Source organism: Giraffa tippelskirchi, chromosome 14 (genome assembly GCF_054371585.1).
Source record: "Giraffa tippelskirchi isolate mGirTip1 chromosome 14, T2T-mGirTip1v1.2.pri, whole genome shotgun sequence".
Classification (NCBI taxonomy): Eukaryota; Metazoa; Chordata; class Mammalia; order Artiodactyla; family Giraffidae; genus Giraffa; species Giraffa tippelskirchi.
This window is the reverse complement of record NC_137288.1, coordinates 58,180,950-58,207,964: the sequence shown is the minus strand read 5'-3', so window position 1 is coordinate 58,207,964 and position 27,015 is coordinate 58,180,950. Positions and strand designations below refer to the sequence as shown.

The following is a 27,015-nucleotide window of genomic DNA, read 5'->3' as shown; positions in this document are numbered from 1 at the left end:
AGAAATGGCTCTCTCTGAACCATATGCGCTGAATGCATAAACTGTTATGGAATAATAATAATGATGCCTCTACCTTTTGAAGCAAACTGAATAAACTGGGGCAAATGAAGGAGAGAAATATCTGTGTAAACAAAAAACGTTGCCTGCCTTTTCAGTTCTACAAGGATACAGCCATTTGCCACTGTAGTTTCTTTTCCAGAAGAAACTTCAGGATGGAGGAAAACAGGAAGTGTTCTGTCCTTTGGATACACTGGCCCCTAGATAGTTAAGGTGCACGTCTAAGGAGAATGTCTAAGAGACCCCAGATTCTTGCATCTTCCTGTACATCGAAAAGCACTAGAATCATTAACTTGAGAGGTCTGTTCTTTGTGATCAGCAGTCATCTTTTGATGTTTGACTACATGTTTTTTCCCCAGAAAAAAAAAAAATCATATCTATCTTGGCTCCTTCTTTACCTCTTTGGAGTAGTTCCTCAGAGCTATCTGAGAGGCTGTCACCTGGGCTATGAATAAACTTAACTCTTTACCTTTACATTGTGTATTTTTCTTTCAGTTGACCCCTGGGAGGTGGTGCTGAGACAGAAGGAGGATGTTTGTCAGGTTGGAGATGTGGAGGTCAAAAGGGGACTTCATATTCACGTTCAAGATTATTTCATAAGTTATTTAGAACAAAGCTCGTACTTCAAAAGCGAACTGAAAAAGGAGTTTAAGTTATAGTCTATAATAATAATTTATTGAATACAAGACTGATGGCATAGAGTCCAGTGTCTGCAGTTGCCCATGCAAGGGGCAACCCTGGCTCACTGGATTACGAGGCCATCCCTGGCATTTTTAGTCAGTGGCCACTAGACACCCTCATCACAGGCAAAGTGTCCCTAAACTACAAATCTGCCTTGTTCATACAAATATAAAGATGTACAGGAACAGCATATTCTTACCACAAACTCCTTGAACACATGGGTGGAAGGTTACTTATATAACCTGGCAGGTTGCAGTTGTGTGGTTGAAACAAAACCCAGCTTTCTTAAACCAGTAGAAACCTCTAAGATCTTTTCAAAATAGGAATCTTTCCATTTTTCTATTGGAGACAATGCTCACGGCATGAGTAATGCCCATCAGTTATCAGTAATTTAGCAGATTGTGCCAGTGTTGACATTTGTTCTTGGCTTAATTGTGCGTGAGTGTGTGTTTTAAACAAAGATGCAGCTGTCCCCATTCCTGGCAATTAGGATATAAAAATGGTGTTCGCTGAGTCTGGCAGAGGGATCGGTTCTCCATGTGTTTACTCTTTTGTTTGCAAGGCCTTCTGAGTGTTTGCTGCAATTCTACCATCAGAATATCAATTTGGCTTAAAAATGGAACCATATCCCCATTAACAGAAATAACAGGAACTGCAGACCTCCATGTTTCCAGATTGTCAGTCTCTGATTCCATCAGAGATGCTTGTGATTGTGTGTGTGTGTGAAAGACACTTCTTTGACTTCTTGTGAAGGCAGGTTTTAAATGTCGTTAGGATCAAAAAGGCAGTGTCAGCAGAGATGCTCTGGACTCTTGCTAATCATTTGCAGAGTATCAAGCAATCCAAATACCTCCCATATAGAATACAGTTATCCCTCAGTATTTTCAGGATTGGTTCCAGGGCTCCTATGGACACCAAAATCTGCCAGGGCTCCAGTACCTTACATAAAACAGCATTGTATTTAGATAACACCTATACACATCTCTAGATTATTTATATTGCCTACTAAAATGTAAATAATATGCAAATAGTTGTGCATACAGTTTGAATGCAACAGTTAGAACCAGACATGGAACAATGGACTGGTTCCAAATTGGGAAAGGAGTACGTCAAGGCTGTATTTTGTCACCTTGCTTATTTAACTTATATGCAGAGTACATCATGCGAAATGCCAGCTGGATTGGATGAAGCACAAGCTGGAATCAAGAGTGCAGGGAGAAATATCAATAACCTCAGATATGCAGATGGCATCACCCTTATGGCAGAAAGCGAAGAGGAACTAAAGAGACTCTTGATGAAAGTTTGCGCAAGCTCCGGGAGTTGGACAGGGAAGCCTGGCATGCTGCAGTCCATGAGGTTACAAAGAGTAGGACAGGACTGAGGCCCTACCACCGACCAAATATGGGATTTCAATAGTAATGGACCATCTAAAAGTTTATGTGTTATTTCTTTAGTTGGCTAAAAGCCTACTGGCAACCTCATGGATAATAGTTATTTGATACATAGATAACATAGGGTCCTCTTTCACCTTGTAAATTAATATGAATTCCAAGATATTGGTGGAACCCTAATCATGAGATTTAACCCTGAGTTCTTTGGTTCTTCCAGTTCAAAGAGCAAACTATTAGATGCTGAGACCAGAGTATTGGAGTTTGGGCACTTCCCTGTCAAAGTCCTTTTTCTTGCTGAGAGATTCGAGGTCCGGTCAAGTTCGGAGATGAAGCCCCGACCTGACTTCAGAATCACCCGGACTGGCTGGAGGGCCCTGGGAAGGGGCGCCCTAGAATCATCCACTTAGGGCTCCGTGGTGACCGCTGCGGGCACGTGACTCCCAGGCGGCAGGGGCTGTCGCGGGGCGTGCGGGGTGGGGTGGGGGTGGAAGGGTGATGGGAGAGCACAGTGAGGGGTTAGGATTTCTGAAGAGGTACGTCTTTGTCATCGCATTTCTTTGGGTCCCCCCCCCCCCCGTGTCTGTACTCTTGAAGTGCAGACCTTTCTAAACAGTGACTTACTACAGCTCTGGGGGACCGTGGTACCCGAAGGCGGCCCGCTGCCTGACCTAAGATTTACGAGTGGTTCCAAGGATGAGACAAGGTCCCAGTGTCTCGGTGACAACAAGGTCTTTGACGAACTGCCGAGAGCTGTGGCCAGGCGGAAAGCCCCAGAATCTCCTCCCTACTGGAGTGGGGCACCTGGGGCGCGGGCGGGCGGCCCCGCAGGCCATCAGCATGCAGGAGCCGCGCGCTCCGTCCTTGAGGGCTGCCGGGCTGACCTTGCTCGGCTTTCTCGGGAGAGATCTCCCCGGGAGCGCGAGGACGCGGCCGCGGGGGTGACTCAGTGCCCCGCCGTGGCTTTCCTTCCTGGCTCCTTCTAAAATTCCGGGATTCAAACCCGGCATTTTCCGCCCCACCCTTCCCCCTCTCCATCTCCCGCCTGTCGTTACCCAGACTGTCCGGGTGTTTTGTCCCCCATCTCCCATCTGTAGAACTGAAGGCCGACCTTCGCGCTCTCCCTCGCTGCGGGCCCGGGGATCAGACTTCGCCCGCCAGGGCCGGGGAACACACTGGGCGACAGATCCGGAGCCCGGCCGGAGGGGGCGGTGCGCGGCGCTCTCCGGCGTACAGGCGGACCCAGCCCGAGCCCCGCTCCCCATTGGCCGCCACCCTGGCGGGAGGGGCCGCCCGGGCTCGGGGCACCTGGCGTCGCCCCTCCGCAGGGAAATCGGAGGCTGCCGGGCATGGGCGCTCGGAGGTAAAGGCAACGGGAGAGAGGCCTGGGGTATCTGTGGAGCTCCGGGAGGCCAGCCCTGTTCTGCCAGCTGCCCCGGCGCGGGCGGCGCTTGGATGCTTCTGCTCCGGCTTCGCCAGCCGGAAACTTTGCTCCGAGAAGTCCCCCACCTTCCTGATCGCGCCGAGAGGCGCCCGGTGGGCCGCGCGCCCCCGGGGGCCCCGCAGCCCCACGCGTGATTGCGGGGGCCCCCAGGCTCCAGGCGCCCGCCGCGCTCCGCCGTGCGCGTGCGGCCGCCAGAATGCGCTACGCGGACCCCTCGGCGAACAGGGATTTGTTGGGGAACCGAACTTTGCTCTTCATCTTCATCTGCGCCTTCGCCTTGGTGACCTTGCTGCAACAGATCTTGTATGGCAGGAACTACATCAAGAGGTAAGAAAGTCCGAGCGCGGGTGGGGTTGCGTGGAGCCCGCGGGCAAGCCCCCAGGTGGCAGCCGCAGCCTCTGCCCCGGCATGGCCGGGGTGAGCGACCCCGGGGTCTGCACGAGCCTCGAGCAAAGCCGCGTGAGGTTTGGGTCACTGCGCTGCTAAGCGCATCACTCCTAGCCGGAGGAGAACGCCTGAGCCCAGCGCTGGCCGGAGGGGCCCGACAACTTTGTTCTGTTGTGGAAAATGGGGGACAGGTTGGAATTCGGACCGGCCAAGCTGAGGATAAAAACATATGAATGTCCTGAGCGGCCTCAGGGGTCAGATCGGTGTCCTCAAGTCCACAGTGCCACGGCCATCTGGTTGGAGGGGAGGCTGCCGGGTGTGGAGGGCTCAGAACCGTATAGGGTTACCTCTCGAGTCCTGAACTTTTGTGGGGGCCCCTGCGGGAAAAAACACATTCCACCCCCCTACCCCGCGCCCAGGAGTGGAGAGTTAGGTGTGGCGGGGTGGATAGTGGGCTTGGACGATGCGACAGAAACAGTGAATTCTTACAGACCGGTAACCACTGGCACCGGGAAACTCACCACCCGATCCCTTCTGAAGCAGATGTTTCCGTCTCATCCTTCGGCAGAAGGTCAGAGCTGCAGCAGAAGTTAACCCTCCCCTCTTGGGTCCCCCTCCTACCCCACCTCATCCGCGGGCAAACTCCATTAAGAGAAAGAGACTCAGCACTCGGGCACGTCCTCAGTCCCTGCGTGCGCAAAACACGGAAATGCCACCGTGGGCTTCTGCCTGCGGCTGGCTGAGGGCAGCCGCTTGGGGTTTCAGGACCTGGGGGGAAGGCTGCGCTAGGATCCTCCCATTTCAAAGCCTCCTTCGGAAAGACCCCACTTCTCTTTCCTGCCAGAGGTTTTTCCTTTGCTGTCAATTGTCTTCCTACCCTCGCTGCCCCACCCCCCACCAGACCGATAGAAAACAAAACGCCTGGCTAGCTGTATAAACATCCCGGCTTCTTCCCTAAGCTTGCGAATGATAAAACAGTTGTTCTCTTTGCATCCTTTGGGGTCCACATCAGTCGCTGGTGTCCTAGTCTGGGCTGTATCTAGGGATGGGAGCAAGTGACACGGCTTCTGGGCCTGGGCTCATGGTAGGAAAGTCAAACAGTTGGGCTATTTTCTGCTCCGCGTCCCTGAGCTGGGGAGCATGAGGCCCCTTGGCCAGGACATTTGTTCCTAACCAGCCAGTCACTGCCCCGACCTTCCCAGAGAGTATTTTTCTCTGGTTGAGGGCAGCTGACGGGCCCTGCGTGGTGCTGGTAGCTTTAAAGGACATTTTCAGAGAGTCTCCTGGCTTGCTGGAGCCCATTGGGCCTGCCGCCCCCCACCCCCACCCCCGCTAAGATGACCCTGTGCAAGGACAGTTGGGCCCGAGATGGCCTGCTTGTTGCACTTGCTCCTTAGCAGGGTGGCTCTGGATTCCTACCCCCTGCTGGCACCTACCCAGAATGGCCCTGGGGTTGCTGGGACCCCTGCTGCCTTATTAACACTGGGAAAATATCCTGCCCACCGCAAACAGCAGCTCAGCCTGGCAGGCCCTCCTCCATCTTGGGCGGGTGAGCTGGCTGCCTGGAATTCGGCAGTCATACCAGTTGCATCCCATCTTCTAACACAGAGACCCTGTGCCCCTCAGTCTCAGCAGCCATCTCACAGGCCTCGCTCCAGGGCCTGGATAAACTCAATCAATAAGCAAAACTCACATGTCCTCGATCCCAGAAGGGCACTGAGGGATCTTTAAAAAAGAAGCTGTGGTCCTGGTGTTCAGGAGGCTTGATGTCTAGCTGGGGAAACATAGTGGCCACAGATGAGCTAAGACGTGAGTGTTGAAATGTTTGAGGAGGGAGGCACCACCTGACTGGAGCTGCGAGCGAAGAAGACCACCTGGAGGAGGTGGGACCCGACTGGGCCTGTGAAAGAAGGAGAAGGTTTGGGCAGGTGAGGAAAGTGCAGATCCAGAGCCCAGGAGGGCAGCAGCCCTTTCGAGATCCAGCAGCCCAGGAGGTGTAGCCCCGCCTCCTTGCACGTCTCCTGGGCTGACCCTACCTGTGCAGTCACACGTGGCTTTAACCATCGATCAGCTGTATGTCCGAGAGGCTGTCCTGACCCTTCACCAGGTTGTGGCTGCCACACTGGTGCACGAATAGCATCTGTTCCCCTATCTTGTTTCCTACACATCTCATCATTGTCACGAATTGACTTGATAAGGATACTGGTCTGTCTCCTGTGTTTCTACACTTGACACTTGAGTGTTCCTCCAGTAGATGCCCTAGAACGGCCTGTGTGAAAGTCACCTGCGTGGTCACTGAAATGCAGGTTCCCGGGCCCCTCTCTGGGAGTGGGACCCAGTAACTGGCCTTTTTAATGAGCTCCTCGGATGATTTGTAACAAGCTCCCCTCTGCTGCTCTAGGCCTGCAGTTCTCAATCAGGGCAGTGTCACCCCTCAGGCAATGTCTGGAGACACTTTTCATTGTCACAGTGGGGAGAGGAGACCATCTGGCATCTCTCTGGCTGAGGCCAGAGACAGGGCTAAAGATGCTACGATGCACAGCCTGCCCACAACAAGAAAGATTTATCCAGCCCCAAATGTCAGCAGTGCTGAGGGAGGGAAACCCTGCTCTGGATGAAAGCTCCATGGGATAGGATTCACTTTGTTTTGTTCCCAGCTGTACCCTGAGCCCCAAATATGGTGCCTGTCACACAGTAGGTTCTTCAAATATTGGGTAATGGAGAAATGATTGAAAGTGCATACCTGCAGGGGTAGTGAACTCAGGAGACCAGTGATGATGTGGATCCCACTGGGGTAATGGGGAGTGTAGGGAGTGGGAAGTGCAGGGAAGGAGGAAACAGATGTAATTTTGGGTCAGTGGCTTCAGGGACGTGCTTATTGGACTGAGAAGGACAGTTTAAACTTGGTTCATTAGGCCATACGGAGCCGCATGTGGTCCTTGAGTAGAGTAGTGATGTGATCCAAGTGAAGGAAGGCTCTCTGGGCTTTTCAAGAAAGGGGCAGAAAAGGGAGGAGGCTGGGAGGCTGTTGACACAGCCTGGTCAGAAGTGAGGAGAACGTGGTGCTGGAGGCAGATCTACTTGGGAGCTGGGGATTCACGCAGGCGGCCGTTCTTTGCTTCTGGGCTGAGCCGGGTGGATGTATTCAGCAGAGCCTTCATTGTTTGACATGACACAAAGAGCTCAGGGCCACAAAGAGGGCCAGCTGTTCCAGGGAGAATCAGGGACAGATTCCACCAGAAGGAAGTGGGGGTGTGAGTCAGTGTACATTCTTTTTTTTTTTTTGGTTGCCTGGCCACTCCCTGTGCTGTACAGGGGGTACTTCTGGGAAGGGAGGTGAAGGGGAGATGTAGAGAGGAAGGTGGGCAGTACAGGTGGCTTCGTGGGCTCCGGGTCTCTACTGGAGAAGGTGCACCGTGTGTGGAATGAAAAGGAAAAGACAAGAAACAAAGCTGTGAAATTTGCCCTTGGTGTTTCTTGGCTTCCACATCTGTTCCTGCTTGAACAAATACTTAATGAAAATTTCCTGTACACTGAACCCACAGTGATGCGCAAGACAGACGCAGCCCAGGGTCCCCGGGAACTCACAGTCTATGGGGAAGACAGAATGGCACGTAGCAATGCATAGGCCACACTGGAGATGCGGACAGGGGACTCGAAGGATGCAGAGCGAGCCATAGCAAATCAGTTGGGATGTCTTAAGGAGCAGGGACGGAGGCATTTGAAGGGGGTCTTAGGGAAAGGGGAATGACCCATAAGAAATGGAGGTGGACAGAAGGGGGATGAAACCCAGCTTGAACAACCATTGAAAGGTTCAGGGGAGACTTGAGTAATTCTTCATAACGCGTGTATAGCTGGGGGCCAGAGTGAGGCAGGCAGGGCCAGATGATGGAGAACTAAGTGGAAAATGTCTTCTCCCCTGATGGTTCAGTTGGTAAAATATCTGCCTGCAATGCAGGAGACCTGGGTTCAGATTGCTGGGTGGGGAAGATCCCCTGGAGAAGGAAATGGCAACCCACTCCAGTAATCTTGCCTGGGAAATCCCATGGACAGACGAGTCCGTGGGGTTGCAAGAATCGGACATAACTTAGCGACTAAACCGCCACAAGTGGGAAATATGTGAGAAGGAGCTTGTCTGGAGGAAAGAGGGTACAAATTTGAGCCTAGATCTGCTCAGACACTGCAGGGCAATCCAACAACTCGTTGGAAAGGAGCTCAGGAACTGTGGGTGGACAAGAGCCACGCGAACAATGGAGATTTTGGAGTCACCACACATCAGAATCAGCGTTTTTCCAACTTTCATGATTGTTATCCACGGTATGTTATACCCAGGGATCCAGAGCACACTCTCATGCACATCCATCTGAAATAAACATTCTGTGAAAGAATGTTTGGCCTCATTATGAGAAATTCACTTTAATATTTTCTATTCTACTTCATTAAAAATTCCATTTCACTTCATTTAAAAAATAAATTCAGCCTTAAAAAGAAGGAAATTCTGATATATACTGCACTATGGACAGACCTGGAAGACATTATACCAAGTGCTATAAGCCAATCACCAAAGGACTCATATTATATGGTTCCACTTATATCAGTAGTCAAATATATAGAGACAGAAAGCAGAATGATGGGTTGCCAGGGGCAACTTCAGGATGGAGGAATAGGAAATAAGTGTTTAATGGGTACAGAGTTCCAGTTTGGGAAGATAAAGAAGTTTTGGAGCTAGATGTTGATGATGGCTGCTCGACAATTGTGATTGTGCTGAGTATCACTGAACTGTACACTGAAAATGGTTAAAATGGTAAATTTTATATTTATTTTACCACAATAAAAATTTTAAAAAATAATTCTGGGACATACTGCTGCATTGATCTTTAATCTATTGGTTGAAACCCTCAATTAGAAAAACACTGGCCTGTGTGATGGAATTGGATGACATCTTACCCAGGGGAGAGCAGAGTGAAAGATGACGATGGGTAGGGGCACAGAGGAGAGTCCCAAGGGCTTGCCTGCACAGAGTGGCTGGAGAGAAGAGAGCTGGCGTGGGAGCTGAGCCTGCAGAGAGGTGGGGGTGGAGGAGAGTGAGGAGACGGAAGTGCGGGAGGGAAACAATGCAAAATGGCACCTGGCTGGGAGTGGGCAACCGTGACACGCACTGCGGAGGGATCCGCACTGCAGAGGGATCCGTGCGAAAGGGCCAACGCAATAGGGACAAGGGTGGTTTGGATGTGAATACTGGGAACATTATGTGTTCATAGGATCCACTGATCTATAAACTCATAAAGTTTACCCATTTTCTAGAATGTACTATGCTGTGCTTGGTCGCTGAGTCGTGTCCAACTCTTTGAGACCCAATGCACTGTAGCCCGCCAGGCTCTTGAGGGGCGTGGAAAGCATCTCTATCTTTAAACTCTCCGCAGCTCCAAATCCCCTTTGTTAGTGCAAGAATCTTCACACAAACTCTTATCACTGGAGTGTTAAAGACTTCAGTGACTTAGGCTTTCACAGTGGGGTAGCGAAAGAGCAGTTACTGTTTTTTTTTTTTTTTTTTTTTTTAAGGTAGAAAGGATACTGTGTGATCTGGTGGGAACCTGCTGTTTAAACTTAATCTCAGAGGAGGACCAGGTAGACATAGACCTTAATGCCCTCTTTCATTGTCTCTCAGGAGCCTTATGATTCTCGGTAAAGAATGCGAACGTTTTTGTTAGATTCATCGCTAAAAAAATCTTTAAAAAATTGTATTTTCTGTCCATTTGTAGCTAGAGTAAAGAAATAAATTTGATTTCAATGTATATTGTTTTTATAAACAGCAAGCTTGAGGATAGTAATAATAATCAATACACAATGATAGTAATTTATCTGTAGAGTCTTCTGGGATTTCTATGTAGACGTTTTCTTCTTTCATTGCAACCCTTATACCTTAATTCACTTATCTTACTGTGCTGGCTAGAACTTTTGATAGTATGTTCAATAAATATGTCATAGTGAATATCCTGGCTTTAATCCTGATTTTATTTCTAAAATTTATTTTTAAAGAGTAGCTTTATTGAAGCTTTATAGTCATAAAATACACCCATCTATGAATTCATAAAATTTATCCATTTGAAGTATACAGTTAAACGGCTTTTAGTATGTTCAAACAGTTATGCATCCCTCATGACAATCAATTTTAGAACATTTTCCTTAAACCCCCAAAGAAACACTGTACCTCTTAGCCATCACCCCGTTGAACTCCTATAACTTCCAGGTCTAGAAATGAATAAATACACTTATCTGTCTCTTTAGATTTGTCTATCCTGGACATTTCATGTAAATGGAAACATACAGTGTGTGGTCTTGTGTAACTGACATCTTTCACTAAGCATATTTTCAACGTTCACCTGTGTTGTAGCGTGTATCAGTACTTAACTTCTTTTTTTTTAATTTTTATTTTATATTGGAGTAGAGTTGATTAGCAATGTTGTGTTAGTTTCAGGTGTACAGCAAAGTATTCAATTATATATATAAATGTACCTATACTTTTTCAAGTTCTTTTACCATTTAGGTTATTACAAAATATTGAGCAGAGTTCCCTATGCTATACACTAGGCTCTTATTGGTTATCTATTTTAAATATAGCAGTGTGTATATGTCAATCCCAAATCAGTACCTCGTTTGTTTATTGATGAATAATATTCAATTTATGGATATACCGTATTTTGTTTAGCCGTTAATAATGGTATTTAGGTTCTTTTCACATTTTCGCTATTATGAATAAGGCTCCCATTCATGCATGAGCATTGTACCATGGCTGTACATGTTTTTCTGTGGACATGTGTTTTCATTTCTCTTGGGTATACAAGTGGAATTGTTGAGTCATATGGCAACCCACTCCATATTTTTACCTAGAAACTTCCATGGGCAGGGAAGCCTGGTGGCTACAGTCCAGAAGGTCGCAATGTATTGGACAAGACTGAGTACACACACACACAACACACAACATGGTAACAGGTGAAGTTGTTAGGTCATATCGTAATGCTATGTTTTATCATTTGAAGAATTGTCAGACTGTTTTCTGAAATAGTGACACCATCTTACACTCCTTCCAGCAGGGTATGAGCATTCCAATTTCACCACATCCTTGGAAACACACGTTATTATCTGTCTTCTTGATCACAGTCATCTTAGTGGTTTCGAAGTGGTATTTCATTGGGTGGGTTTGATTTTGTGTTTCCATGATGGCTGGGGATGTGGATCATTCTTTCCTGTGCTTATTATTAGCTGTTTCTATGTGTTTTTTGGAGAAATGTCTACTCAGATTCTTTGCCCATTTTTAAATTGGATGATTTGTTGTTTCATTATTGGGTTTTAAGTGTTCTTTATAGATTCCAAATATAAATCCCTTGTCAGATATATGATTTGAAAAACATTTCTCTCATTTTATGGGTTCTCTTTTACATTCTTGATGATGTCCTTTACAGCAAGAAAGTTTTAATTCTGGTGAACTCCAATTCATCTACTTTTTTCATTAGTTGCTTGTGTTTTAGGTGTTATATCTAAGAAACCATTGCCTATTTCCAATATCTAGTGTCACAAAGATTTGCCCCTGTGTTTTCTTCTTAGAGTTTTTTTTTTTTATAGCTTTCTTCTTACATTGAGGTCTTAGATCCATTTTGAATTAATATTTATATGTGGTATCATTAATCCTGCTTTTAAGAGGAATGGTAGTAAAGCATCACCATTGAGTCTAAGTGCTTAGTTTTATTTTGTTTTGTTTGTTGTTGTAGTTTTCTGTTTGTTTTGTATCTTCCAGTAGGATAAAGAAAGTTCCCTTATGGAATAAACTAAAAAGTTTTATTGTGTTTGGATATTAATTTTAATCAGATGTTTTTTCTGTATCTGTTGGATGTGGTGGACTTTTTATCCTTTACTCTTTAAAAAAAATACTTTAATTTATTTATTTATATGACTGCAACGGGTCTTAGTTGCGGCATGCAGGATCTTTAGTTGTGGCATGTGAAGTCTTAGTTGTTGTATATTGGATCTTGTTCCCTGAACAGGGATTGAACCTTGGTTCCCTGCATTGGAGGCACAGAGTCTTAGCCACTGGACCACCAAGGATGTCCCCTCCTTTACTTTTTTGATGTGGCTGTTGTTTAATCGCTAAGTCCTTTCCAACTCTTTTGCAACCCCATGAACTGTAGCTCACCTGTCTGGCTCCTCTGTCCATGGGATTTCATTGTATTAATAGATGTTAAACTTGTAATTTTAGAGACAAACATAGCTTATTTGTGGTAAGTTATTTGTTTCATTTGATGTGAGATTTTGTTGACTAATATTTTTATTTAGGATGTTAGATCTCATGTTCCTGAATGATACTGGCATGCAATTTTTTAAATGTTATCTTTGTCTATTTTTAAAACCAGTCTTGTCAAACGAGTTGGGAATGCTTCCTCTTTATCTGTTTTCTGGAACAGTTTATGCAAGTTTGATATCTGTTTTTGAAAGCTAAGTAGAATTCACCTATACAGCCATCAGCACCTAATATTTTCCTTATGGGAAGACTCTAAGTGACCAATTTTGTTTCTTTAATGGTTCAAGGCTATTCAGGTTTTTATATTTCTTCATTCATTTATTGATAAATTATATTTTTCCAGAAAATTTTCAAAAATTTTCAGATTTATTTGCACAAAGTTCATAATATTCACTGTTACATCTCAGGTTTTGGCTCCTTTTCTATTCCTAACATTGTTTGTTTCTTTTTTTTTACTTTTAAATGGTCTTTATTAAATGACCAGCTTTGGGGTTTGTTGATTTTTCTCTTGTATCTTTCTTATCTATATCATTAATTTTTTTTGCTTTGGTTTTATTCTCATGTTATTTTTCTAACTTCTTAAGTTGAATGCTCATCTCCCTAATTTTCAGTCAATCGAACTCGAGTCTCCTGCATAGCAGGCAGATTCTTTACTATCTGAAATGCCCTTTTCAGTCTTAAGTATTTTCCAATGTAAACTTTTTAGGTTACAAAATTTCCTCTAAATAACTCTCTGGTTAAATTTTTATGATTTGGGATAATGATGATGATGACAACAATTCAGAATTGTCTTAGATTTACAATGTGCCAGGAACCAATCTAAGTGCTTTATATGTTACTGCACTGAATTCTAACAACAAATAATAAATACGATTACTACTCTCATTTTATAGATGAGGTAACTGAGGCACAATGAAGTTAAGTAATTTGTTCACAGTCATACAGCTCCTTTTTCATTACCTTAAAGTATTTTAGTTATCTTGAATTCCAAATATTTTCAAATTTCTCTCATGATTTATTTATATTTGCTTGTAAAGTTAGAACTGTTTTAAAAGTTCCAGATTCTTTCTTTACATACTTTTTGGAATTTTTAACCCAAATGAATTGTGATATGATGTTTATAAGGCTGATTCCTTGAAATCTGTTGAGATTTTCTTTGTGGTCTAGTATGTGGTCGATTTTCATAAATATTATTTGTGTACTTGAAAAAAACGTGATTCTCACATTGTTAGGTACAGTATCCTTACAAATCTTTTCAATCAAGTGGTTTTTAATTTCTTAGTCTTCTGTATCCTTATTGGTTTTCTTTACTTTTAGTTTTTTGGTTCACTTGTTCTGTCAACTTCTAAAAGATATATATCGAAAATTTCCTCTGTGATAGTGGATTTATTAGTTTCCCCTTATCAACTTACCAGCCTTTATGTTAAACATTTTGAAGTGATGTTATTGGATGCATACTAGTTTAGATGTATTGTCTTTCTAGTGAACTGAATCTTTTATTAAAATGTAGTGAGTTTCTTTATTTTAGTGATATTTTGAGCCTTAAAGTTGATGTTGTCTAAAATGAATATAGTGAGGCAGCTTTCTTTTGGCTAGTATTTGCTTGTTGTATCTCTATTTGTCCTTTTTTCCCCCAACATTTCCATGTCTTTCATTCCATGTCTCTGTAACCAGCATATAGCTATAATTTTTATATTTAGTTTGACAACCTTTATCTTTTACTTGGGAAGTACAGTGTATCTACATTTATTGTGATTACTGATGAATAGCATAGGATGTTAGAATATTATTTCTACCATTTTATTTTGTGTTTTTGATCTATTCTGCTTTACTTTTTTTCCTACCTTGATTTTGAATTGTTTGTGTTTTCCTGGCTGAAGGAGGAGGTTTCTAACAAGAGTCTTCATCTTGGGTAGCCCCTGTTGCCATTGCAAGGGAAGCATGGATCATGGGGATTGACCGATGCTGCTAGGACAGCTGCTGATTTTAGAACTCATCTACAGCTTCTTTCTCTGCCAGATCATTCATCCATTTAAGAAGGAGTTTTATACATATTATATATATATATATGAGCTTCCCTCATAGCTTAATCGGTAAAGAATCTGCCTGTAATGCAGGAGACCCGGGTTTGATTCCTGAAGTTGGGAAGATCCCCTGGAGAAGGAAACGGCAAGCCACTCCAGTATTCTTGCCTGGAGAATCCCACGGACAGAGGAGCCTGGCGGGCTCTTGATTCCGTGGGGTCACGAGAGTTGGACACGACTTCGTGACTAAACCACCACCACCATATATATATTAGGTGTATTTTAGCATATTGTAGTGGGAGATGTTGCAGACTGGGGTCCCTGGAAAGAAGACTCTTTGCCAGAGATTTGAATGCAGGATGTTTATTAAGATGTTTTCTTGCGATCAACAGCTCAAGAAGGAAGAAGGACCAAGATTGAGCAGAAGGAGAGACTGAGCGGCAGTGAAGTCCCAGAGAAGGCCATGGCCACTCTGGAGGGGGAGCCCCAGAGTGTTCCCTGAGTTGAGGCTTCCTCAGGGTGAGGAGGCTGGGCCTTTGTACCTTTAGGTTGAATTTTTAGTCACTGGATGCAGATGCTTCTAGAAGAGAGTGTGGTATTGGCCAAGTTGGCTCTCTTTATATGGGGTGATGCCCAGAGGAAAATGAGAGTTGAGGGCTGTCAGCTCTTGGTACCCCAGCAGGTCAGGAGGAAATCCTTCATTCCTGAAGGGGCACTTACCACAGAGGGTTTTTCAGTCTGCCATTTTGCCACAAATAGAAACCCATGAATGTCTCCATCCCCTATGGAGGGTCCTCTCCAAACAAAAGTCTCACCCCCATGATCAACCTGAAGCCCCACTCTTTTTTTTTTTTTTTTAAAGAACCGAGTTACCCAGTATAGCATAGACAGAACAATCTGCCCTGCAGGCCCCCAAAGGATCAGCTGAAAGAGAGTAGGGGATCACCCGACTCTTAAAGGAGACCATTGCTCCTGCCAGCCAAGGGTCTTTCACACATCACATCTGTCCTGACTCTGCAACTTTACCCCCACTGTGTGCCCTCCCAATTATTTCTCTGCCAGTCCCAATCCTGCTTCTCCTGCTGTTCTCAGCCCACAGTGTGCATCCCTGCTCTGAATTTGTAGCGCCTGTGCTAGCTGTACTCAGCACAGTCTGCCCAAAGCTGTCCTGTTTCCTTCTATGTGATTGTGCAGCAGGCAGGACCCTAGACTGGGCCTACCTTATCCTGCCTGGTGTAGACAGGACTCTTCGGTATTCTGTCTTTCCTCCAGCCTTCCTCTTTCCTGCACCTTGAGGGTGCAGATCTGGGCTGCCTGCATATGGCTTGTGGGGCCTGAGATTTGAGGATATGAAACTGGGTCAAGGAAAAGTACAGCCTGACTTCATACTGTCTCTCAGGTGTGCATTCGAAGGCTCTCACGGCTGATCCAACACTCCCCCTACCCAGGGACAAAGCCTTGTTCACTGGAGAAACAGGCACGACCCCCAAGAGGTGGGGATGACAGGCCTGGAGGATCTACCTGGGGTGCTTCTGGAGGGGGAGAATGCCTTGTGGGGCAGAGTGGAGCTGGAGGGTACCCTCGGGATGGGGAAGGGGCTAAGCTGACCACTACCCTGGGTCTGTGTTTTGCTGGCAGAACAACTACATGCTGATCAGAGCAAGTTTTGATGGTGCTCCTGCTGTAGGGCTGGGACTCGGGGGGAGGCAAGCAAGGCGCCCAGGGGACAAAGTTGATGGAACTCCCTCTCTGGTGTTGACTCTGCACTTGTACCAGCTAGAGGGTGGGGCCTGCTGGATCTTGTGCCCTGGCCCTGGGCTCTCTGTGCCTAGCCTGCACAAGCTGCTGGGTGCTAGGGAGCTTCCTGTCCTTTGCCTGGTGTCCCTCAGGGGCACAGTGCTGCCCTCTTATAGCTTGCTGTTGATCATCTCTCTCTACTTTTTTTTCGTTTTGATGTTTGTGCTTTCCAGGCAAATTTTACCTCTTAGAGATTTCTCCTCTTTGACTTATTCAGGCTTGTTCACTTCTCATCTAATAATCTCTCATCCAGTAATTCTCTCATTTAGCTCTTCATCTGATATGTGGGAACCCCCTCCACATACATACACTACAGGTGATGGATTCATCAGGCAATAATATGAGTTATTAGCATTCATTAAGGGCTCATGACCCAGGCTCTAACCTAAGCAGATAATCATAAAGAAGGATTATCTCATTCAATCCTCACATTAGTCCTGTCAAACAGATACAGTCATCCTCATTTAATACACAGAGAAGATGAGTAACTTATATAGGTTCGCACAGTTTGTAAGACCCTTGAAAGAGATATTTCATTCATTTCTGAATTCACAGGACCTGGCATAGAGCCTGACATTAATTGTTGAATGAATGATGCATACAAAGGGAATCCCCAACTTTTTCCCCAATAATCAATGAACGTCCACTAAACATTCAGCTTTGTGCTGGTGGAAAGGTTATGTTACTAAAGAATCATTAACTATGTTACATGTCCTTAAGGAATTTACAGAACACTGAAAGAGACAAGCATGAAAAGTAGGTAAGATTGTGTATAAATAAATTTGTCATTGTGTGGCATAGACTATAAATCTTATGGATTTCAGAGGAGACAGCAATCAGGGTGGTGAGTGGCCAGGTGGGACTCAGAGAACTTGTGGGTTTCAGAGACTGGGTTTAGGGTGACTCTGGGGGACAGGCTGTGGTGTTGAGTCTGCAGGAGCAGGTGGTGGAAGTCACTGAAGGCTTCTACATTTCTGTTTGTTTTCTGGTGCTGTGAAATCAACAGCCTCTCTGGTCCCAGTTCAGTCTTATGCAGTATGAGTGGATGGCCAAGGTACTCTTCTCTCTTCCCGCCCTGATGACGCTGGTCACTGGCCAGGCTTTGCCAGTCCCTCTGGGAGGGGCCCACAGGTCCTGCCAAGGCTCTGGACTGTTGGGGGATGGACGTGAGGCAGGTAAGCTGGGAGGTGTGTGTGGGATGCTGTGGATAGAGGAGGCTGGGGTTATTGGCAGGGGAAAAGAAGAACAAAATCTACAGATGCTTAGGTTCCTTAGAGTCAATCCTCTGTACCCTGGGGTTTCACATTCACGGCTTCAACCAACCATGGATTTGGAACCCACCAACGAGAACCATATCACAGTCTGGGGGCTAACACAACAGAATGCTATTGTCACACGGTTCTGGAGGCTGAAGTCTGAGATCATGGCGTTGGTAGGGTCTGAGGGCTGTGAAGGAAAATCTGCTCTCCACCGCCCACTAGCTTCTGGTGGTTTGCTGGTAATTTTTGACACTCTTTGGCTTGTAGACCTCAGCCTTCATCTTAACAGGGTTTTCTCCCTGTGTACATGTCTGTGTCCCTTTCTTTATAAAAACACCAGTCATATTGGATTAAGGGTCCATCGTACTCCAGTATGACCTCATCTTTTTAAATTTTTTAAATTATTTATTTGGCTGTGCCAGGGCTTAGCTGTGGCACACAGGATCTTCAATCTTCTTGCAGCAGGATCTTTAGTGAGGTCATGTGAATTCTTAGTTATGACATGCGGGACCTAGCAGCCTGACCAGGAATGGAACCCAGGCCCCCTGCATTGGGAGCATGGAGTCTTACCCACTGGACCACCAGGGAAGTCCCCACATGACCTCATCATAATTTAACTAATTACATCTGCAACTATGCTGTTTCCAAATAAGATCACCCTGGGACTGGACTTCAGTATCTGATTTTTTTGGTATGGGGGGAGGGGACACAATTCAACCCATAACAGTCAAAGGACCTAACAGGAGCCAAGGCCAAGGAAGGCATGACTTGATGGAAGTTTAGCTGGACTGGGTTCCAAAGGTTTGGGGAACAGTGTGGGTGGGGGCGCTAACCTAGGAGGCACCTGCATACATAGACTCTGGGCCTGTCCTAGGATGGAGAAAGTAGAACTAGTGGGGGCTCTTGACAGAGAGTGGTTGGAATGAATGCTAGGATGAGTGTTGGAAGGGACCCTCGCCCCATGTCCACATTACTCCCCTACTGTCCGAGGAGGGAAGGGGTCTCCACCTTGCTAGCTGTGGTGCTCTGTCTGCGGCCTGAGCGCTGGAGGAAGTTGGAAGGCTGGTATGTGCAACCCTGTGGACCCCATACTCCTTCTAAAGGTGGCCCCCACCTTGGAATAAGTGTTGAGCAAATATTTAGCAAAGAGTAGTTGGAAGAGGTGTGAGATTTTTGGATGGCCTTGGGTGCCCACTCTTGTGGGTCTGATGCTGAGAGTGAAGGTCTGGAAGGCCAGGCCAGGGAGCAGACTGTTTGGACGTTGGCTGGGGGAGCCCAGCTTCTCTGTGGTGCAAGGCTTGATGGGGGTGGCGGGGTTGCCCCTGAGCTGTACCTGGAGCTCCTCTGGTTCCTCTCTCTGGACCCCTCCCCCGGCTAGTGCCCCCATGTGTACCCTATCCTGTCCCCACCTGAGCACTGGCAGAACCTGGCCTCCCCTGGGCCATTCCTTAGCCAGAGGCCTCCACAGAACCCATGAAAGCTCTTGGCATCTGGGAGGCTCATGGGCACCAGGGGTCTTTCAAGGAGTCCAGCCCTCTGCCATCTGTCTGCAGACCCCCACTTGCTCCAGTGCCCATGACTTGCTCCACTAGAGGTGGAGAGTGTGGGGAGGTAAGCCCAGGGAGCAAGCCCTGTTCATGTTCCCAACAGGCTACCACCTGCGCCATCTTTTCTGTTGCCCCAAATGAAAGGCCCCCACAGGCAACTGGGGAATGAACCCACTTGGCTTTTTCCCCAAGGTTCTTCTCATTCAGGATGAATATTACCATTGAGGGAAATAATGTGAGTCACTAGTGAGTCAGGATGGAGACCGGGCAAGGAAGTACGTGGAACCTGGTAATTACGCCCATTCATCCCCCTGCAAAGGCTTCCCAGCTGGCAGGCACTTCCTCTCTGAGCTGGGTGGGAAGGGTCCACACCTTCTCTGAGGGGTCTTCCTGACCACCCGCCCCAGCTCTCCTGTGGACCTGGGGATGGCAGAGGACTGTGAGAGGTGGGGGAGGTCAATCTGTGTGCCCCAGGAGGGCTGAACCCCCAGAATCCTGGGGGCCCACCCGAGGTGTTTGCTCAGAAGAGATCACTGGTCACCTGCCTTGTAGATGGCTTTGAGGGGCCACAGAAAGGTGGACTGTATCACCTGCCACCTGCCCCGGACCCCTTGCCAGCCTCAGAACAAGCCACGGGACTCATGCCTCGGGCCACTGCAGGTGCCAGGCCTTTTCTGGACCATTCTTCTCCGGGATCCACCTGTTCCCTCATCACTTCCTACCCTGCTGAGATGTCACCTTCTCTGGGAGGAGACCACTCTCCGTGAAGCAGCCCCTCACCCCCAACTCCTTTTCCCTCTTGCTATCCTTTATTTTTTCCACAGCACTTTTCTCCATCTGACACGTTATGTGTTATGTTGCCTGTTAGATTATCTGTCTCACTGTAGTCAAAATTAAGTGTTGCCAGGGCAAGACCTTGCTAATTTCTTCACTGTTGAACCCTAGCCAGGCATGACTGTTCAACAAATATAGAACAATAAAATAAATATTTGATATATATATATACATTTATAATGAAATAAAAATAGCACGAATAGATAAAGGAAAGATATCCTGTCAGCTGTGAGGTACAACATAAGTACTTTGCTGATTAATAACAGAAGAGTGGTTATACATTTTATTTGACAAACTTAGTGTGAAAGAAATGGCTCATTTCCTCATTTTTCCTTTAATTAAAAAAAATAGACTAAACCATATCCATCAGCTGGTGGGAAATCTAGTCTGTTTAGTCTATTGAGGTGCCTTCCCTCCGCCCTTGACAGGGTCGTGTGGGGATCCTGGAGGTTTGTGTGGAACGAAACAGTTGCGGGGCTCCCCAGGCCACCCCCCACTTCAGCCAGTCCAGTCACTGCTCCCTGGAAGCTTCTGGAAGTCTGGATCCAGCCTCCCAAGGTGCTCCAAGAAGCAGTCTTTCTGAGGCCCTCTGTCCGTGTAGAGGGGGATGTGAGGAACCCGCAATGGGGACATTGTGGGCTTCCAGCACTTGAGGAATCTTCTGCTCAGCCACGGTCTCACCCACCCGTCCCCAGACCCCGAAGGCCCTCCCACCGCCCTCTGAGTTGGCCTCACACAGTTTCTTCAGTGAACTGTGAAGCTTTCAGTCCTCACCACCCACATGGCCCTAAAGTAAGAGGTTGAAAAAGCCAGGTTACCTTTTTGGAATGGAGGAGCGAGAATGCACATGAATAATTCAATAGATTAGCCTCCCACGAAAGTTAAGAACTGATGTTTTGTGAATGATTTTCTTCTTCTTTTTTTCCAAATAGAGCTGACTCAAGGTTATCTCGTCATAACAGCAGCTCAGTCATTTGCATTCCTAATACACGCTTTGTCCAGTGGGAGGGAAAGGACTGTTGCAAGCAAGGCTCAGGAGCTACACCCCCTGGCCTTCCTTCATGGCTGCCTTTGTGATGATGAGTGTGTCTGCTGCATGGGAGGCCGAGGCTGAGGGTTGTTGCTGACCCAGCCCCGGAGATGGAAGACCCCCAAGGCGTGCCGAGTCCTGGCACAGGATCCAGTATTTTGGTGGTTGAACTGGGAGTCAAGGCTCTGGCTCTCAGGCCTGGCTTTGCCTCCAGCTGGCTGAGAGGTGACTTCCCATGCTCTGCCTCAGTTTCCTCAGCTGAGATGGGTGCTGCACACTCTGTCTCCCTCTTAGGACTCGGGTCAGCTTCGAACAAGAGGATATAAGTCAGGGCCACCAATGGGGCTCCCCAGGTTGAAGGTAGCTCACAGCAGGGAGTATTTGGCCTACATATCATTTAAAAATTGGCAAATTAAAAATAAAAGTCTAACTATCCAGCATCTCTTGGAAGGATGAACAAAATGGCAACGTAAGGCTCATCTTCCCACATGGCAGCAGTGGCCTGGGGCTCAGGGCACCTACCTGGGCAGGTGTGATGTGAGATAACCCCTGGTTCCTGCTGCCTTTGCTTCACTCACTCACTTCATTCACTGTCCGCTTCCTTGGTGAACTTTGCTCCGTGGTGGAAGTGAAGCACTTTGTGGGAATGTAAAGTATCGGATGTTCTGTCCAGCGTGTTCCAGGTGAAATGGCCCAAGTAGAGTGAAGACGATGATTGGTTAAGGGAGAGGAAGGGTGTTACGGGACCACCCATCACTTTAGAGCTCAATGTCAGGGAGTGAGAGTGGCCCTTCTGGCCAGCACAGGGTCTCTCAGGGGGTAAAGGCGTCACGTTCTTAGTGGGCCCACAGCTTGAGATCAAGTTGACTCTAGAAAAAGGGGCAGATTTGGTTCTGTTCTTGGTCAAGATCGCAGTTAAGAAGGGCTTAAAAGCTGAGCTAAGACTCAATTGCTGCAACCGCTTCTGGCTGCTGATCCCTAGGTACCAGTCCTCACTGGACCCTGGGCTCTCTGGATGGGGTTGCGGGAGGACAAGGGGCCACAGGGTGGTGACCCCCACAGCAGGTCACTGGGCGCTGAGGGGCTTGGGTGGCAGCAGTTACTCAGGAGAAAGGCATGAAACCCTGGAGCAGCTCCTTCTCTCAAATCTCAGCATGGAAAAACCTCCCCTGCTTGGTTTTCCAGCTTTTCCTTTTTGTGTTAGTGCCAGCTCTCCTCAATCCCTCCTGTTCGTGCAGCACGAAAACACTTACCAGAATGCTTTTGCAACTGCTTTTTCTCACTTGAGAAAGTCCGCGTGTTATTTACTGAGGACCTACTGGGTGCCTCCAAAGTCATTTGTGATCACTGTAATGCTCGGAGTCTACATTGTTTCTGTGATTATTAAAATAATACATGTTTGTCTTAGAGCTTATGGAAAGGACAGCGAAGTATAAATAAGCAGGGGAAAAAATTCCCTCATCATACCACACTCAGAGACATACTAGTTTTAAGGAATGTTTTCTCCTTGCCTTTGCTCTAAGCACTCTTTTTGTAAAAGAAGTGAGCTCATAGAGAATGTGTGTTCTATTTATTTATTAATTTTTTGCTTAAGTTAATGATTTCCCTGCACCATTTAAAATGACTTCATAGACACAATATTTGGGGGCCCACATGGCCATATGTCATTTAGCACTGCAGTTCTTTAGCCTCTCCCCAGTGCTGGGTATTTAGGATGTTTCCTGATTAATGAAAGACCCCAGACAACTGTCTGTCTGGTTCAAAGCCCTTTGATCTGTCAATGAAAATTCAATTAACTATCAAGTTAAGAAGAAGAGAAGGGATTTTTGTTCCAGCCAAACTGAGGATTATAACCTGGGAAGCAGAATCTCAGAAAGCTCTGACAACTGCTCCACCTTTTAAGAGTCAAAGTCACAGATATACACATTTTTTAAAAAAATTTATTTATTTTAATTGGAGGCTAATTACTTTACAACATTGTGGTGGTTTTTGCCCATTGACATGTATCAGCCATGGGTGTACATGTCCCCCCCTGTCCCGAACCCCCCTCCCACCTCCCTCCCCATCCCATCCCTCTGGGTTGTCCCAGTGCACCAGCTTTGAGTGCCCTGTTTCATGCATCAAACTTAGACTGGTCATCTATTTCACATAAGACATACACATTTTTGAGATAAAGGATTTTACATCAGAATGACATACTGATATTTTCCATAAAGTTCACCAAAGGTGCATAGTCCAGGTGAACACACACCAAGGGAACAGAAAGTCAGCATGATCCGCTACAGAGCTGGAAAAGAACACTCTTGTTTTGAGAAGTTACATTGCTAGCATCAGAATAAAGAAAAAGACAACAACAATCTTTCCGGTTGAGCAGGCACTCCCATCTAACAGGAGCTCTATCTGCACATTAATGCAGACAAACCCTGCTCATTAGCAAGGGAGAAGGCCCAAAGCACAGAGAGATAATTTTATATTTTACTTTTCTTGCCCTGCCTTAAAATATAAATTTTATTTCATCAGATCAAAGTTGGGTCATTTCCTAAGGGTCAGTTCCTAGAAGGGGTATCATGGGGACTGAGTGTATAAATACTCTTAAGCCTTTTGATACATCTTCCCAAGTTGTTTTCCAGAAACGTGAGTGACACCGATGACCAGCCCTAGGTATTAAATTACATTTATCAATCCAAGTCTATGCCCCGACCAGTAATGCTGAAGAAGCTGAAGTTGAACAGTTCTATGAAGACCTACAAGACCTTCTAGAGCTAACACCCAAAAAAGATGTCCTTTTCATTATAGGGGACTGGAATGCAAAAGTAGGACGTCAAGAAACACCTGGTGTAACAGGAAAATTTGGCCTTGAAGTACAGAATGAAGCAGGGCAAAGGCTAATAGAGTTCTGCCAAGAGAACGTACTGGTCATAGCAAACACCCTCTTCCAACAACACAAGAGAAGACTCTACACATGGACATCACCAGATGGTCAACATCGAAATCAGATTGATTATATTCTTTGCAGCCAAAGATGGAGAAGCTCTATACAGTCAGCAAAAACAAGACTGGGAGCTGACTGTGGCTCAGATCATGAACTCCTTATTGCCAAATTCAGACTGAAATTGAAGAAAGTGGAGAAAACCACTAGACCACTCAGGTATGACCTAAATCAAATCCTTTATGACTGTACAGTGGAAGTGAGAAATAGATTTAAGGGACTAGATCTGATAGACAGAGTGCCTGATGAACTATGGATGGAGGTTCGTGACATTGTACAGGAGACAGGGATCAAGACCATCCCCAAGAAAAAGAAATGCAAAAAAGCAAAGTGGCTGTCTGAGGAGGCCTTACAGATAGCTGTGAAAAGTAGGGAAGCGAAAAGCAAAGGAGAAAAGGAAAGATATTCCCATTTGAATACAGAGTTCCAAAGAATAGCAAGGAAAGATAAGAAAGCCTTTCTCAGTGATCAGTGCAAAGAAATAAAGGAAAACAATAGAATGGGAAAGACTAGAGATCTCTTCAAGAAAATTAGAGATACCAAGGGAACATTTCACGCAAAGATGGGCTCAATAAAGGACAGAAATGGTATGGACCTAACAGAAGCAGAAGAGATTAAGAAGAGGTGGCAAGAATACACAGAAGAACTGTACAAAAAGGCTCTTCACGGCCCAGATAATCACGATGGTGTGATCACTCACCTAGAGCCAGACATCCTGGCATGTGAAGTCAAGTGGGCCTTAGGAAGCATCCCTATGAACAAAGCTAGTGGAGGTGATGGAATTCCAGTTGAGCTATTTGAAATACTGAAAAATGATGCTATGAAAGTGCTGCACTCAATATGCCAGCAAATTTGGAAAACTCAGCAGTGGCCACAGGACTGGAAAAGGTCAGTTTTCGTTCCCACCCCAAAGAAAGGCAATGCCAAAGAATGCTCAAACTACCGCACAATTGTACTCATCTCACACACTAGTAAAGTAATGCTCAAAATTCTCCAAGCCAGGCTTCAGCAATACATGAACCGTGAACTTCCAGATGTTCAAGCTGGTTTTAGAAAAGGCAGAGGAACCAGAGATCAAATTGCCAACATCCGCTGGATTATCGAAAAAGCAAGAGAGTTCCAGAAAAACATCTACTTCTGCTTTATTGATTATGTCAAAGCCTTTGACTGCATGGATCACAACAATCTGTGGAAAATTCTTCAAGAGATGAGAATACCAGACACCTGACCCGCCTCTTGAGAAACCTATATGCAGTTCAGGAAGCAACGGTTAGAACTGGACATGGAACAACAGACTGATTCCAAATAGGAAAAGGAGTACGTAAAGGCTGTATATTGTCACCCTACTTATTTAACTTATATGCAGAGTACATCATGAGAAATGCTGGGCTGGAAGAAGCACAAGCTGGAATCAAGATTGCCAGGAGAAATATCAATAACCTCAGATATGCAGATGACACCACCCTTATGGCAGAAAGTGAAGAAGAACTAAAGAGTCTCTTGATGAAAGTGAAAGAGGAGAGTAAAAACGTTGGCTTAAAGCTCAACATTCAGAAAACTAAGATCATAGCATCCAGTCTCATCATTTCATGGCAAATAGATGGGGAAACAGTGGAAACAGTGGCTGACTTTATTTTTCTGGCCTCCAAAATCACTGCAAATGGTGAATTCAGCCATGAAATTAAAAGATGCTTACTCCTTGGAAGGAAAGTTATGACCAACCTAGACAGCATATTAAAAAGCAGAGACATTAATTTGCCAACAAAGGTCCGTCTAGTCAAGGCTATGGTTTTTCCAGTGGTCATGTATGGATGTTAGAGTTGGACTATAAAGAAAGCTGAGCATGGAAGAATTGATGCTTTTGAACTGTGGTGTTGGAGAAGACTCTTGAGAGTCCTTTGGACTGCAAGGAAATCCAACCAGTCCATCCTAAAGGAGATCAATCCTGGGTGTTCATTGGAAGGACTGATGTTGAAGCTGAAACTCCAATACTTTGGCCAACTGATGCGAAGAGCTGACTCATTGGAAAAGACCCTGATGCTGGGAAAGATTGAGGGCAGGAGAAGGGGACGACAGAGGATGAGATGGTTGGATGGCATCACCGACTCAGTGGACATGGGTTTGGGTGGACTCCGGGGGTTGGTGATGGACAGGGAGGCCTGGCGTGCTGTGATTCATGGGGTCGCAAAGAGTCGGACACGACTGAGCGACTGAACTGATCTTGTCAACTTGATAGATTAATCAAGGACTGCTTTAATTTCACTTGCATGTACTTTTGTTACTAGGGGCTTCCCTGGTGGCTGAGACAGTAAAGAATATGCCTGCAATCCAGGAGACTTGGATTTGATCCGTGGGTCAGGAAAATGCTCTGAGGAAGGGAATGGCAACCCACTCCTGTATCCTTGCCTGGGAAATCTCATGGACAGGGGAGCCTGGTGGGCTACAGTCTCTAGGGTCACACAGAGTTGGACATGACTGAGTGGCTTACACTTTCACTTTCACACTTGGTTACTAGTGAGGTTAAACCCACACCACAATTTTCCTAGATTTTGCATGTATAAGATTCAAGAAGCAAAAAAGGCTATGGATGTGGAGAATAAGACTTCTCAGCTGGTGCTCCAACAGCTTTCTTGTCTTCTGTGGCAGAGAACACAAAGTGACATGTGTTTAAATTGTATGTTATTAGATTTAAGCTGTAGGTTGTTAGATTTAAGTTGTAGGTTGTTAAATTTAAGTTTATATTATTAGATTTAAGCTCTATTTAAGCTCTTATATTATTAGATTTAAGATTATTAGATATCTGCTTTTGTGGGCTGTTTATATCCTTAGGTTGAAGATTATTTGTTCCCTTTGACAGGTGAGGAAAAGTTTGAGATCACCCAGGACTGATCTCCTTTAGGATGGACTGGTTGGATTTCCTTGCAGTCCAAAGGACTCTCAAGAGTCTTCTCCAACACCACAGTTCAAAAGCATCAATTCTTCCATGCTCAGCTTTCTTTATAGTCCAACTCTAACATCCATACATGACCACTGGAAAAACCATAGCCTTGACTAGACGGACCTTTGTTGGCAAATTAATGTCTCTGCTTTTTAATATGCTGTCTAGGTTGGTCATAACTTTCCTTCCAAGGAGTAAGCATCTTTTAATTTCATGAGGAAACTGAGGCTTCAGGAGGTAAAAATACCAGGAGTCACATGATTGCAAAAGGGAGTGGGCTCTGGGGGCCACTCTACCCAGGAATCTCTGAAGGCAGGAACGGGGCAGCTGCAGGCACATGTGAC

General features: G+C 46.0%; 1 protein-coding gene across 3 annotated transcripts in view; it reads left to right on the top strand.

The window, feature by feature from the left end:
- Positions 1 to 721: 721 nt before the first annotated feature.
- ST8SIA5 (ST8 alpha-N-acetyl-neuraminide alpha-2,8-sialyltransferase 5) overlaps positions 722 to 27,015 on the top strand; it is a 78,324-nt gene continuing 52,030 nt past the window's right edge. For all 3 annotated transcript variants that reach the window (XM_081563395.1, XM_081563394.1, XM_081563393.1), the window contains exon 1: positions 722 to 3,897. In XM_081563395.1, coding sequence (XP_081419521.1) covers positions 3,767 to 3,897 — 131 coding nt within the window. In that variant the 5' untranslated portion in view covers positions 722 to 3,766. The remainder of the gene's footprint in view (positions 3,898 to 27,015) is intronic.